This window comes from Cherax quadricarinatus, unplaced genomic scaffold (assembly GCF_038502225.1).
Source record: "Cherax quadricarinatus isolate ZL_2023a unplaced genomic scaffold, ASM3850222v1 Contig660, whole genome shotgun sequence".
NCBI classification, from domain to species: Eukaryota; Metazoa; Arthropoda; class Malacostraca; order Decapoda; family Parastacidae; genus Cherax; species Cherax quadricarinatus.
Window position 1 is genome coordinate 65,710 of NW_027195686.1, and position 14,244 is coordinate 79,953.

General features: G+C 41.6%; 1 protein-coding gene across 1 annotated transcript in view; it reads right to left on the bottom strand.

Moving 5' to 3' along the window:
- LOC128701024 (angiopoietin-4-like) overlaps positions 1-14,244 on the bottom strand; it is a gene marked incomplete at its 3' end in the record, with an annotated part of 51,422 nt that overhangs the window by 20,314 nt on the left and 16,864 nt on the right. Inside the window, exon 2 of the mRNA XM_070080598.1 lies at positions 9,081-9,158. Within this exon, the coding sequence (XP_069936699.1) occupies positions 9,081-9,158 (78 nt within the window). The remainder of the gene's footprint in view (positions 1-9,080; positions 9,159-14,244) is intronic.

The following is a 14,244-nucleotide window of genomic DNA, read 5'->3' on the forward strand; positions in this document are numbered from 1 at the left end:
ACGTAATTAATGAAGGTTATCAAGAAAGGTGATCATGAGTAATAAACGTAATTAATGATGGTTATCAAGCAAGGTGATCATGAGTAATAAACGTAATTAATGAAGGTTATCAAGCAAGGTGATCATGAGTAATAAACGTAATTAATGATGGTTATCAAGCAAGGTGATCATGAGTAATAAACGTAATTAATGAAGGTTATCAAGCAAGGTGATCATGAGTAATAAACGTAATTAATGAAGGTTATCAAGCAAGGTGATCATGAGTAATAAACGTAATTAATGAAGGTTATCAAGCAAGGTGATCATGAATAATAAACGTAATTAATGAAGGTTATCAAGCAAGGTGATCATGAGTAATAAACGTAATTAATGAAGGTTATCAAGCAAGGTGATCATGAGTAATAAACGTAATTAATGAAGGTTATCAAGCAAGGTGATCATGAGTAATAAACGTAATTAATGAAGGTTATCAAGCAAGATGATCATGAGTAATAAACGTAATTAATGAAGGTTATCAAGCAAGGTGATCATGAGTAATAAACGTAATTAATGAAGGTTATCAAGCAAGGTGATCATGAGTAATAAACGTAATTAATGAAGGTTATCAAGCAAGGTGATCATGAGTAATAAACGTAATTAATGATGGTTATCAAGCAAGGTGATCATGAGTAATAAACGTAATTAATGAAGGTTATCAAGCAAGGTGATCATGAGTAATAAACGTAATTAATGAAGGTTATCAAGCAAGGTGATCATGAGTAATAAACGTAATTAATGAAGGTTATCAAGCAAGGTGATCATGAGTAATAAACGTAATTAATGATGGTTATCAAGCAAGGTGATCATGAGTAATAAACGTAATTAATGAAGGTTATCAAGCAAGGTGATCATGAGTAATAAACGTAATTAATGATGGTTATCAAGCAAGGTGATCATGAGTAATAAACGTAATTAATGAAGGTTATCAAGCAAGGTGATCATGAGTAATAAACGTAATTAATGATGGTTATCAAGCAAGGTGATCATGAGTAATAAACGTAATTAATGAAGGTTATCAAGCAAGGTGATCATGAGTAATAAACGTAATTAATGAAGGTTATCAAGCAAGGTGATCATGAGTAATAAACGTAATTAATGAAGGTTATCAAGCAAGGTGATCATGAGTAATAAACGTAATTAATGAAGGTTATCAAGCAAGGTGATCATGAGTAATAAACGTAATTAATGAAGGTTATCAAGCAAGGTGATCATGAGTAATAAACATAATTAATGAAGGTTATCAAGCAAGGTGATCATGAGTAATCGTAATTAATGAAGGTTATCAAGCAAGGTGATCATGAGTAATAAACGTAATTAATGATGGTTATCAAGCAAGGTGATCATGAGTAATAAACGTAATTAATGAAGGTTATCAAGCAAGGTGATCATGAGTAATAAACGTAATTAATGATGGTTATCAAGCAAGGTGATCATGAGTAATAAACGTAATTAATGAAGGTTATCAAGCAAGGTGATCATGAGTAATAAACGTAATTAATGAAGGTTATCAAGCAAGGTGATCATGAGTAATAAACGTAATTAATGAAGGTTATCAAGCAAGGTGATCATGAGTAATAAACGTAATTAATGAAGGTTATCAAGCAAGGTGATCATGAGTAATAAACGTAATTAATGAAGGTTATCAAGCAAGGTGATCATGAGTAATAAACATAATTAATGAAGGTTATCAAGCAAGGTGATCATGAGTAATAAACGTAATTAATGAAGGTTATCAAGCAAGGTGATCATGAGTAATAAACGTAATTAATGAAGGTTATCAAGCAAGGTGATCATGAGTAATAAACGTAATTAATGAAGGTTATCAAGCAAGGTGATCATGAGTAATAAACGTAATTAATGAAGGTTATCAAGCAAGGTGATCATGAGTAATAAACATAATTAATGAAGGTTATCAAGCAAGGTGATCATGAGTAATAAACGTAATTAATGAAGGTTATCAAGCAAGGTGATCATGAGTAATAAACGTAATTAATGAAGGTTATCAAGCAAGGTGATCATGAGTAATAAACGTAATTAATGAAGGTTATCAAGCAAGGTGATCATGAGTAATAAACGTAATTAATGAAGGTTATCAAGCAAGGTGATCATGAGTAATAAACATAATTAATGAAGGTTATCAAGCAAGGTGATCATGAGTAATAAACGTAATTAATGAAGGTTATCAAGCAAGGTGATCATGAGTAATAAACGTAATTAATGAAGGTTATCAAGCAAGGTGATCATGAGTAATAAACGTAATTAATGAAGGCTATCAAGCAAGGTGATCATGAGTAATAAACGTAATTAATGAAGGTTATCAAGCAAGGTGATCATGAGTAATAAACGTAATTAATGAAGGTTATCAAGCAAGGTGATCATGAGTAATAAACATAATTAATGAAGGTTATCAAGCAAGGTGATCATGAGTAATAAACGTAATTAATGAAGGTTATCAAGCAAGGTGATAATGAGTAATGAACGTAATTAATGAAGGTTATCAAGCAAGGTGATCATGAGTAATAAAAGTAATTAATGAAGGTTATCAAGCAAAGTGATCATGAGTAATAAACGTAATTAATGAAGGTTATCAAGCAAAGTGATCATGAGTAATAAACGTAATTAATGAAGGTTATCAAGCAAGGTGATCATGAGTAATAAAGGTAATTAATGAAGGTTATCAAGCAAGGTGATTATGAGTAATAAACGTAATTAATGAAGGTTATCAAGCAAGGTGATCATGAGTAATAAACGTAATTAATGAGAAAGGAAACAAAAGTCTGGCTGATAATGTTATAAAAATTAAGAAAGTTTTGCCTCGTTTAAATTAAAAACAAAATTAAACATTGGAATTTTATTTATTTCAAGTTTCTTCTCTTATTTACATCCTATTTAAAATTCTCTGTAATTTCTGAAGAAAACATATTTTTATTAAATAAAAAATTGATGGGACTAACAAAATTAACAGCAAAAACAGAATTTCATGATAAGATCCAATAAAATTTAGGGTTTGATGCCGATCAGAAGATGCATTCTTTAGTTATCATAAGGGAAAGAATTTACAAAACAAATAGTCAAATTAAAATTAATACAACTCACAGTGAGAGAACCTGTGTTATAATAAAATTTAATAATAGTAATATTTTCAAGCCAAACAGAAGCATTCTTCAATTGTTGTATAGAAAACATCAGTATTTATTCTATAAAATATTTAAACTGGGGCTTATGCCATCAACTAGCAGTGTGAACCTTGTGTTTACTAAGTGGGACTTATGCCATCCACTAGCTGCATGAAACTTATGTTCACTAAGTGGGATTTATGCCGTCAACTAGCAGTGTGAACCTTGTGTTCACTAAGTGGGACTTATGCCATCCACTAGCTGCATGAAACTTGTGTTCACTAAGTGGGATTTATGCCATCAACTAGCAGTGTGAACCTTGTGTTCACTAAGTGGGACTTATGCCATCAACTAGCAGTGTGAACCTTGTGTTTACTAAGTGGGACTTATGCCATCCACTAGCTGCATGAAACTTATGTTCACTAAGTGGGATTTATGCCGTCAACTAGCAGTGTGAACCTTGTGTTCACTAAGTGGGACTTATGCCATCCACTAGCTGCATGAAACTTGTGTTCACTAAGTGGGATTTATGCCATCAACTAGCAGTGTGAACCTTGTGTTCACTAAGTGGGACTTATGCCATCAACTAGCAGTGTGAACCTTGTGTTCACTAAGTGGGGCTTATGCCATCAACTAGCAGTGTGAACCTTGTGTTCACTAAGTGGGACTTATGCCATCAACTAGCAGTGTGAACCTTGTGTTTACTAAGTGGGACTTATGCCATCAACTAGCAGTGTGAACCTTGTGTTCACTAAGTGGGACTTATGCCATCCACTAGCTGCATGAAACTTATGTTCACTAAGTGGGACTTATGCCATCAACTAGCAGTGTGAACCTTGTGTTAACTAAGTGGGACTTATGCCATCCACTAGCTGCATGAAACTTATGTTCACTAAGTGGGATTTATGCCATCAACTAGCAGTGTGAACCTTGTGTTCACTAACTGGGATTTATGCCATCAACTAGCAGTGTGAACCTTGTGTTCACTAAGTGGGACTTATGCCATCCACTAGCTGCATGAAACTTATGTTCACTAAGTGGGACTTATGCCATCCACTAGCTGCATGAAACTTGTGTTCACTAAGTGGGATTTATGCCATCAACTAGCAGTGTGAACCTTGTGTTCACTAAGTGGGACTTATGCCATCAACTAGCAGTGTGAACCTTGTGTTCACTAAGTGGGACTTAGGCCATCAACTAACAGTGTGAACCTTGTGTTCACTAAGTGGGACTTATGCCATCAACTAGCAGTGTGAACCTTGTGTTCACTAAGTGGGACTTATGCCATCAACTAGCAGTGTGAACCTTGTGCTCACTAAGTGGGAATTATGCCATCCACTAGCAGCGTGAAACTTATATTCACTAAGTGGGACTTCTGCCATCCACTAGCAGCGTGAACCTTGTGCTCACTAAGTGGGACTTATGCCATAAACTAGCAGTGTGAAGTTTGTTCTCACTAAGTGGGAATTATGCCATCAACTTGCAGTGTGAACCTTGTGTTCACTAAGTGGGACTTATGCCATCCACTAGCAGTGTGAACTTTGTTCACTAAGTTGGAATTAGGCCATCCACTAGCAGCATGAAACTTGTGTTCACTAAGTGAGACTTCTGCCATCCACTAGCAGCGTGAACCTTGTGTTCACTAAGTGGGACTTATGCCATCCACTAGCAGTGTGAACTTTGTGTTCACTAAGTTGGAATTAGGCCATCCACTAGCAGCATGAAACTTGTGTTCACTAAGTGGGACTTATGCCATCCACTAGCAGTGTGAACTTTGTGTTCACTAAGTTGGAATTAGGCCATCCACTAGCAACATGAAACTTGTGTTCACTAAGTGGGACTTCTGCCACCCACTAGCAGTATTAACCTTGTGTTTACTAAGTTGGCGTCATGCCATCCACTAGCAGTGTTAACCTTGTGTTCACTAAGTGGGACTTATATCATCCACTAGCAGTGTGAACCTTGTGTTCACTAAGTGGGACTTATATCATCCACTAGCAGTGTGAACCTTGTGTTCACTAAGTGGGACTTATGCCATCCACTAGCAGTGTTAACCTTGTGCTCACTAAGTGGGACTTATGCCATCCACTGGCAGTGTGAACCTTGTATTCACTAAGTGGGCGTTTGCCATCCACTAGCAGTGTTAACCTTGTGTTAACTAAGTGGGACTTATGCCATCCACTAGCAGTGTTAACCTTGTGTTCACTAAGTGGGACTTATGCCATCCACTGGCAGTGTGAACCTTGTATTCACTAAGTGGGCGTTATGCCATCCACTAGCAGTGTTAACCTTGTGTTAACTAAGTGGGACTTATGCCATCCACTAGCAGTGTTAACCTTGTGTTAACTAAGTGGGACTTATGCCATCCACTAGCAGTGTTAACCTTGTGTTAACTAAGTGGGACTTATGCCATCCACTAGCAGTGTTAACCTTGTGCTCACTAAGTGGGACTTATGCCATCAACTAGCAGTGTGAACTGTGTTCGATAAATGGGACTTATGCCATCCACTAGCAGTGTTAACCTTGTGTTCACTAAGTGGGACTTATGCCATCCACTGGCAGTGTGAACCTTGTATTCACTAAGTGGGCGTTATGCCATCCACTAGCAGTGTTAACCTTGTGTTAACTAAGTGGGACTTATGCCATCAACTAGCAGTGTGAACTTTGTGTTCGATAAGTGGGAGTAATGCCATCCACTAGCAGTGTTAACCTTGTGTTAACTAAGTGGGACTTATGCCATCCACTAGCAGTGTTAACCTTGTGCTCATTAAGTGGGACTTATGCCATCAACTAGTAGTGTGAACTTTGTGTTCGATAAGTGGGAGTAATGCCATCCACTAGCAGCGTGAACCTTGTGCTCACTAAGTGGGAGTTATGCCATCAACTAGCAGTGTGAACTTTGTGTTCGATAAGTGGGAGTAATGCCATCCACTAGCAGCGTGAACCTTGTGCTCACTAAGTGGGACTTATGCCATCAACTAGCAGTGTGAACTTTGTGTTCGATAAGTGGGAGTAATGCCATCCACTAGCAGTGTTAACCTTGTGCTCACTAAGTGGGAGTTATGCCATCAACTAGCAGCGTGAACCTTGTGTTCACTAAGAGGGACATGGACAGGGATGTAAGCCACAATGGCGTGTTTTGCTTCGTAGATGACACCCAAATTTGCATGAGTGTCCACCACTGAAGACACTGCAAGAGTCCAGGCGGACATCAACCAAATTTGTAAATGAGCCGCAGAAATCAATAATATGTTCAAAGTTGAGAAATTTGAGTTGCTCCGATATGGAAAATGTGAGGAAATTAAAACAATATCAGTGTATAAAACAAATTCCAATCTTACAATGGAGCGATAAACTAATGTAAAAGACCTGAGAGTGATAATGTCAGAAGATTTCACTTTCAAAGATCAAAACATTGTATCAATCGCATCTGCTAGAAAAATGACAGAATGGATAATGAGAACCTTCAAAACTATGTATGCCAAACCCAGGTCGCTTGTTCTATCTAGGCTGGAATATTGCTGCACACTAACAGCGCCTTTCAAGGCAGATGAAATTGCTGACCTAGAAAATGTACAGAGAACCTTCACGGCGCGCATAACGGAGATAAAACACCTCAATTACTGGGAGCGCTTGAGGTTCCTAAAACTGTATTCCCTGGAACGCAGGCGGGAGTTGAATGATTATATACATTTCGAAAAGCCTAGAGGAATTAGTACCAAACTTGCACACAACAAATCACTGCCTATGAGAGCAAAAGACTCGGCAGACGATGCAACATCCCCCCAATGGAAAGCAGGGGAGTCGCTAGAACGATAAGAGACAACGCAATAAGTGTCAGGGACCCAAGACTGTTCAACTGCCTCCCAGCATACATAAGGGGGATTACCAATAGACCCCTGGCTGTCTTCAAGCAGGCACTAGACAAGCACCTCAAGTCGGTACCTGACCAGCGGGGCTGTGGTTCGTACGTATGGTTGCATAACAGCCTGGTTGATCAGACTATGATCTACCATGAGGCCTGGTCACAGACCGGGTCGCGGGAGCGTTGACCCCCGAAACCCTCTCCAGGAATACTCCTGGTATGCCATCCACTAGCAGCGTGAACTTTGTGTTCACTATAAAAGTTTAATGTCTCAGTTCAAAGCTTAAAAGTTTGAGAAACAAGCTAAGTTGGAGCAGACAAGAAAGATAAAATCTTTAGAGTATAAACAAGACTTTTAAATATACTGAATTATGTTTACCTGACAAATAACAAAGAAACACTTATCAGAGCTAAAAATCTGGTGTACACAACATCAGTAATATTACTGTCACTATTTAATTCTTTTCAGACAGCACCTTAAATTTACTCTTTAATTTTGACTTATAAAATAACAAAGAACGAAGCTAGAGATGAAAGGTATTAATAATATTGGTTTTCTTGCAGTAGAAATATAAATCTTCTTCCATCTTTCTCATTGAATATTATGAACGTTCATAAATATTATGAACGTTTATAAATATTATGAACGTTCATAAATATTATGAACGTTCATAAATATTATGAACGTTCATAAATATTATGAACGTTCATAAATATTATGAACGTTCATAAATATTATGAACGTTCATAAATATTATGAACGTTCATAAATATTATGAACGTTCATAAATATTATGAACGTTCATAAATATTATGAACGTTTATAAATATTATGAACGTTCATAAATATTATGAACGTTCATAAATATTATGAACGTTCATAAATATTATGAATGTTCATAAATATTATGAACGTTCATAAATATTATGAACGTTCATAAATATTATGAACGTTCATAAATATTATGAACGTTCATAAATATTATGAACGTTCATAAATATTATGAATGTTCATAAATATTATGAACGTTCATAAATATTATGAACGTTTATAAATATTATGAACGTTCATAAATATTATGAACGTTCATAAATATTATGAACGTTCATAAATATTATGAACGTTCATAAATATTATGAACGTTCATAAATAAATTATGAAATAATTTCACACACTGTTTCCAGTTGATAAAATTATCGGAGTCAGTTGATACCAGAAGCAAACCTTGAAGTCTGTACCAGTTATCAACATAGAATAAGAGGTACAGTAACTAGACTATAGCTGGTCCTAGTTACTAGAATACCTCTATAAGGACCGTGAGGTCTCCACCTGCTGGTCTCTATTTTACACTGTTTTCTACCTTAATTTCATCAAACAATTTATTCACAATTTATCACCAGAGAGGAAAATCTATTTGTAAATTTTGCTTTAAAATTTTTAGGCTCACATACCACACAAGAAAAACCAGTGAGATATTTTCTTAAGTTGTACAACAAGTGAGTAACTACAATAGTGTTAGAATATTGTGATTTAATGCAGATCTTTGTATATATTCCAGCTCAGATACGTCACTTGTCCTAAGAGAAGAAGGAAGCGCAGAACTGCATTGTAAACAAGAATAAATGCTGAAAAGAAATTTGTTAAATATTAAGAAAATGAAATGTTATTTTTAAGAAATTACAGTAATGTAGCCAATGATTATTGAGCTTTCCCAACATTTACTTTGTTACAGTTTCCTGGCTCAGGTTGCCTGTCTGAAATTCTCCTTCATTATTTACTTGCTAATTCCGTGCTTTGAAAAGATCTGAAATTGCTTTGTATCCAGTTCCACATAAGAGTTATTGCTTCTTACCTAATAAAAGTTGTTTCTTAAGTGTTTTGTATTATTAATTAACATATATTTTACATATGAAGACACGAAGTAGTGATTTGTGCTTTTATGTCTTTTAAATACGAGAAAGATACAGGTTGGCTGAGTTCAACAACTGACAGAATTATACACATCATTGTTAGTAGATTAACTGCAATAATATTAACTGAGGTTCAGTAAACAGCTTACCACTGAGGGAACACTTGGTAGACGCCACTCTCAGTCACACCTTTATGTTGAAGGTCCCAGCAGTCTCGTGCACGGAGGCTGTACACACACGAAGTCAAATTAAATATTCTTCCATAAAACAAAAAAAATACAATGATTTAAGATATATACATTAGGATATACATGACATTTTTTGATTATACAAAAACTAATGTATCTCTGATTGAATAATATTGACTTGTGCCCTAGTACATACAGAGTATATATACAGAGACAGTTGTGTGTCTCTCCAAGCCTTATCTATTCTCTAACTAAATTAGTGTAAATGTTCTTGACATAAAAACGGGTGAAATGTTACTTTAATGACCAGAAAGATTTTAAACCAAATAAAGTAAATAAAATGGCCAATACAGTCATTATTACACTTGTAACAGAGGATGTTGCAGCAGTATGTGTGAAGAACATCCTGGGAGTGAGAGCACTGATGATGTTGCAGCAGCATGTGTGAAACATCCTGGGAGTGAGAACACTGAGGATGTTGCAGCAGCATGTGTGAAGAACATCCTGGGAGTGAGGACACTGAGGATGTTGCAGCAGCATGTGTGAAGGACATCCTGGGAGTGAGACACTGAGGATGTTGCAGCAGCATGTGTGAAGAACATCCTGGGAGTGAGAACACTGAGGATGTTGCAGCAGCATGTGTGAAGGACATCCTCGGGAGTGAGGACACTGAGGATGTTGCAGCAGCATGTGTGAAGGACATCCTGGGAGTGAGGACACTGAGGATGTTGCAGCAGCTTGTGTGAAGGACATCCTGGGAGTGAGGACACTGAGGATGTTGCAGCAGCATGTGTGAAGGACATCCTGGGAGTGAGGACACTGAGGATGTTGCAGCAGTAGCTTGTGTGAAGGACATCCTGGGAGTGAGGACACTGAGGATGTTGCAGCAGTATGTGTGAAGGACATCCTGTGAGTGAGGACACTGAGGATGTTGCAGCAGCATGTGTGAAGGACATCCTGGGAGTGAGGACACTGAGGATGTTGCAGTAGCATGTGTGAAGGACATCCTGGGAGTGAGGACACTGAGGATGTTGCAGCAGCATGTGTGAAGGACATCCTGGGAGTGAGGACACTGAGGATGTTGCAGTAGCATGTGTGAAGGACATCCTGGGAGTGAGGACACTGAGGATGTTGCAGCACCATGTGTGAAGGACATCCTGGGAGTGAGGACACTGAGGATGTTGCAGTAGCATGTGTGAAGGACATCCTGGGAGTGAGGACACTGAGGATGTTGCAGCACCATGTGTGAAGGACATCCTGGGAGTGAGGACACTGAGGATGTTGCAGCAGCATGTGTGAAGAACATCCTGGGAGTGAGGACACTGAGGATGTTGCAGTAGCTTGTGTGAAGGACATCCTGGGAGTGAGGACACTGAGGTTGTTGCAGTAGCTTGTGTGAAGGACATCCTGGGAGTGAGGACACTGAGGATGTTGCAGCAGCATGTGTGAAGGACATCCTGGGAGTGAGGACACTGAGGATGTTGCAGCAGCATGTGTGAAGGACATCCTGGGAGTGAGGACACTGAGGATGTTGCAGCAGCATGTGTGAAGGACATCCTGGGAGTGAGGACACTGAGGATGTTGCAGCAGCATGTGTGAAGGACATCCTGGGAGTGAGGACACTGAGGATGTTGCAGCAGCATGTGTGAAGGACATCCTGGGAGTGAGGACACTGAGGATGCTGCAGCAGCGTGTGTGAAGGACATCCTGGGAGTGAGGACACTGAGGATGTTGCAGCAGCATGTGTGAAGGACATCCTGGGAGTGAGGACACTGAGGATGTTGCAGCAGCATGTGTGAAGGACATCATGGGAGTGAGGACACTGAGGATGCTGCAGCAGCTTGTGTGAAGGACATCCTGGGAGTGAGGACACTGAGGATGTTGCAGCAGCATGTGTGAAGGACATCCTGGGAGTGAGGACACTGAGGATGTTGCAGTAGCATGTGTGAAGGACATCCTGGGAGTGAGGACACTGAGGATGTTGCAGCAGCATGTGTGAAGGACATCCTGGGAGTGAGGACACTGAGGATGTTGCAGTAGCATGTGTGAAGGACATCCTGGGAGTGAGGACACTGAGGATGTTGCAGCAGCATGTGTGAAGGACATCCTGGGAGTGAGGACACTGAGGATGTTGCAGCAGCATGTGTGAAGGACATCCTGGGAGTGAGGACACTGAGGATGTTGCAGCAGCATGTGTGAAGGACATCCTGGGAGTGAGGACACTGAGGATGTTGCAGCAGCTATGTGTGAAGGACATCCTGGGAGTGAGGACACTGAGGATGTTGCAGTAGCATGTGTGAAGGACATCCTGGGAGTGAGGACACTGAGGATGTTGCAGTAGCTTGTGTGAAGGACATCCTGGGAGTGAGGACACTGAGGATGTTGCAGTAGCTTGTGTGAAGGACATCCTGGGAGTGAGGACACTGAGGATGTAGCTTGTGTGAAGGACATCCTGGGAGTGAGGACACTGAGGATGTTGCAGTAGTATGTGTGAAGGACATCCTGGGAGTGAGGACACTGAGGATGTTGTAACAGTAGCAGCATGTGTGTGTGAAGGACATCCTGGGAGTGAGGACACTGAGGATATTGCAAGCAGTATGTGTGAAGGACATCCTGGGAGTGAGGACACTGAGGATGTTGCAACAGCATGTGTGAAGGACATCCTGGGAGTGAGGACACTGAGGATGTTGCAGCAGCATGTGTGAAGGACATCCTGGGAGTGAGGACACTGAGGATGTTGCAGCAGCATGTGTGAAGGACATCCTGGGAGTGAGGACACTGAGGATGTTGCAGCAGCATGTGTGAAGGACATCCTGGGAGTGAGGACACTGAGGATGTTGCAGCAGCATGTGTGAAGGACATCCTGGGAGTGAGGACACTGAGGATGTTGCAGCAGCATGTGTGAAGGACATCCTGGGAGTGAGGACACTGAGGATGTTGCAGCAGCATGTGTGAAGGACATCCTGGGAGTGAGGACACTGAGGATGTTGCAGCAGCATGTGTGAAGGACATCCTGGGAGTGAGGACACTGAGGATGTTGCAGCAGCATGTGTGAAGGACATCCTGGGAGTGAGGACACTGAGGATGTTGCAGCAGCATGTGTGAAGGACATCCTGGGAGTGAGGACACTGAGGATGTTGCAGCAGCATGTGTGAAGGACATCCTGGGAGTGAGGACACTGAGGATGTTGCAGCAGCATGTGTGAAGGACATCCTGGGAGTGAGGACACTGAGGATGTTGCAGCAGCATGTGTGAAGGACATCCTGGGAGTGAGGACACTGAGGATGTTGCAGCAGCATGTGTGAAGGGCATCCTGTGAGTGAGGACACTGAGGATGTTGCAGCAGTATGTGTGAAGGACATCCTGGGAGTGAGGACACTGAGGATGTTGCAGCAGCATGTGTGAAGGACATCCTGGGAGTGAGGACACTGAGGATGTTGCAGCAGCATGTGTGAAGGACATCCTGGGAGTGAGGACACTGAGGATGTTGCAGCAGCATGTGTGAAGGACATCCTGGGAGTGAGGACACTGAGGATGTTGCAGCAGCATGTGTGAAGGACATCCTGGGAGTGAGGACACTGAGGATGTTGCAGCAGCATGTGTGAAGGACATCCTGGGAGTGAGGACACTGAGGATGTTGCAGCAGCATGTGTGAAGGACATCCTGGGAGTGAGGACACTGAGGATGTTGCAGATGTGTGAAGGACATCCTGGGAGTGAGGACACTGAGTTTGTTGCAGCAGCATGTGTGATGGACATCCTGGGAGTGAGGACACTGAGGATGTTGCAGCAGCATGTGTGAAGGACATCCTGGGAGTGAGGACACTGAGGATGTTGCAGCAGCATGTGTGAAGGACATCCTGGGAGTGAGGACACTGAGGATGTTGCAGCAGCATGTGTGAAGGACATCCTGGGAGTGAGGACACTGAGGATGTTGCAGCAGCATGTGTGAAGGACATCCTGGGAGTGAGGACACTGAGGATGTTGCAGCAGCATGTGTGAAGGACATCCTGGGAGTGAGGACACTGAGGATGACACTGCAGCACCATGTCTGAAGGACATCCTGGGAGTGAGGACACTGAGGATGTTGCAGCAGCATGTGTGAAGGACATCCTGGGAGTGAGGACACTGAGGATGTTGCAGCAGCATGTGTGAAGGACATCCTGGGAGTGAGGACACTGAGGATGTTGCAGCAGCATGTGTGAAGGACATCCTGGGAGTGAGGACACTGAGGATGTTGCAGCAGCATGTGTGAAGGACATCCTGGGAGTGAGGACACTGAGGATGTTGCAGCAGCATGTGTGAAGGACATCCTGGGAGTGAGGACACTGAGGATGTTGCAGCAGCATGTGTGAAGGACATCCTGGGAGTGAGGACACTGAGGATGTTGCAGCAGCATGTGTGAAGGACATCCTGGGAGTGAGGACACTGAGGATGTTGCAGCAGCATGTGTGAAGGACATCCTGGGAGTGAGGACACTGAGGATGTTGCAGTGAGGACACATGTGTGAAGGACATCCTGGGAGTGAGGACACTGAGGATGTTGCAGCAGTATGTGTGAAGGACATCCTGGGAGTGAGGACACTGAGGATGTTGCAGCAGTGAAGGACATCCTGGGAGTGTGAAGGACATCCTGGGAGTGAGGACACTGAGGACTGCAGGTTGTGTGAAGGACATCCTGGGAGTGAGGACACTGAGGATGCTGCAGCATGTGTGAAGGACATCCTGGGAGTGAGGACACTGAGGATGTTGCAGCAGCATGTGTGAAGGACATCCTGGGAGTGAGGACACTGACTGCAGCAGATGTGTGAAGGACATCCTGGGAGTGAGGACACTGAGGATGCTGCTGCAGTACGTGTGAAGGACATCCTGGGAGTGAGGACACTGAGGATGACATCCTGGGAGTGCAGCAGCATGTGTGAAGGACATCCTGGGAGTGAGGACACTGAGGATGACATCCTGGGAGTGCAGCAGCAGCATGTGTGAAGGACATCCTGGGAGTGAGGACACTGAGGATGTTGCAGCAGCATGTGTGAAGGACATCCTGGGAGTGAGGACACTGAGGATGTTGCAGCAGCATGTGTGTGGGACATCCTGGGAGTGAGGACACTGAGGATGTTGCAGCAG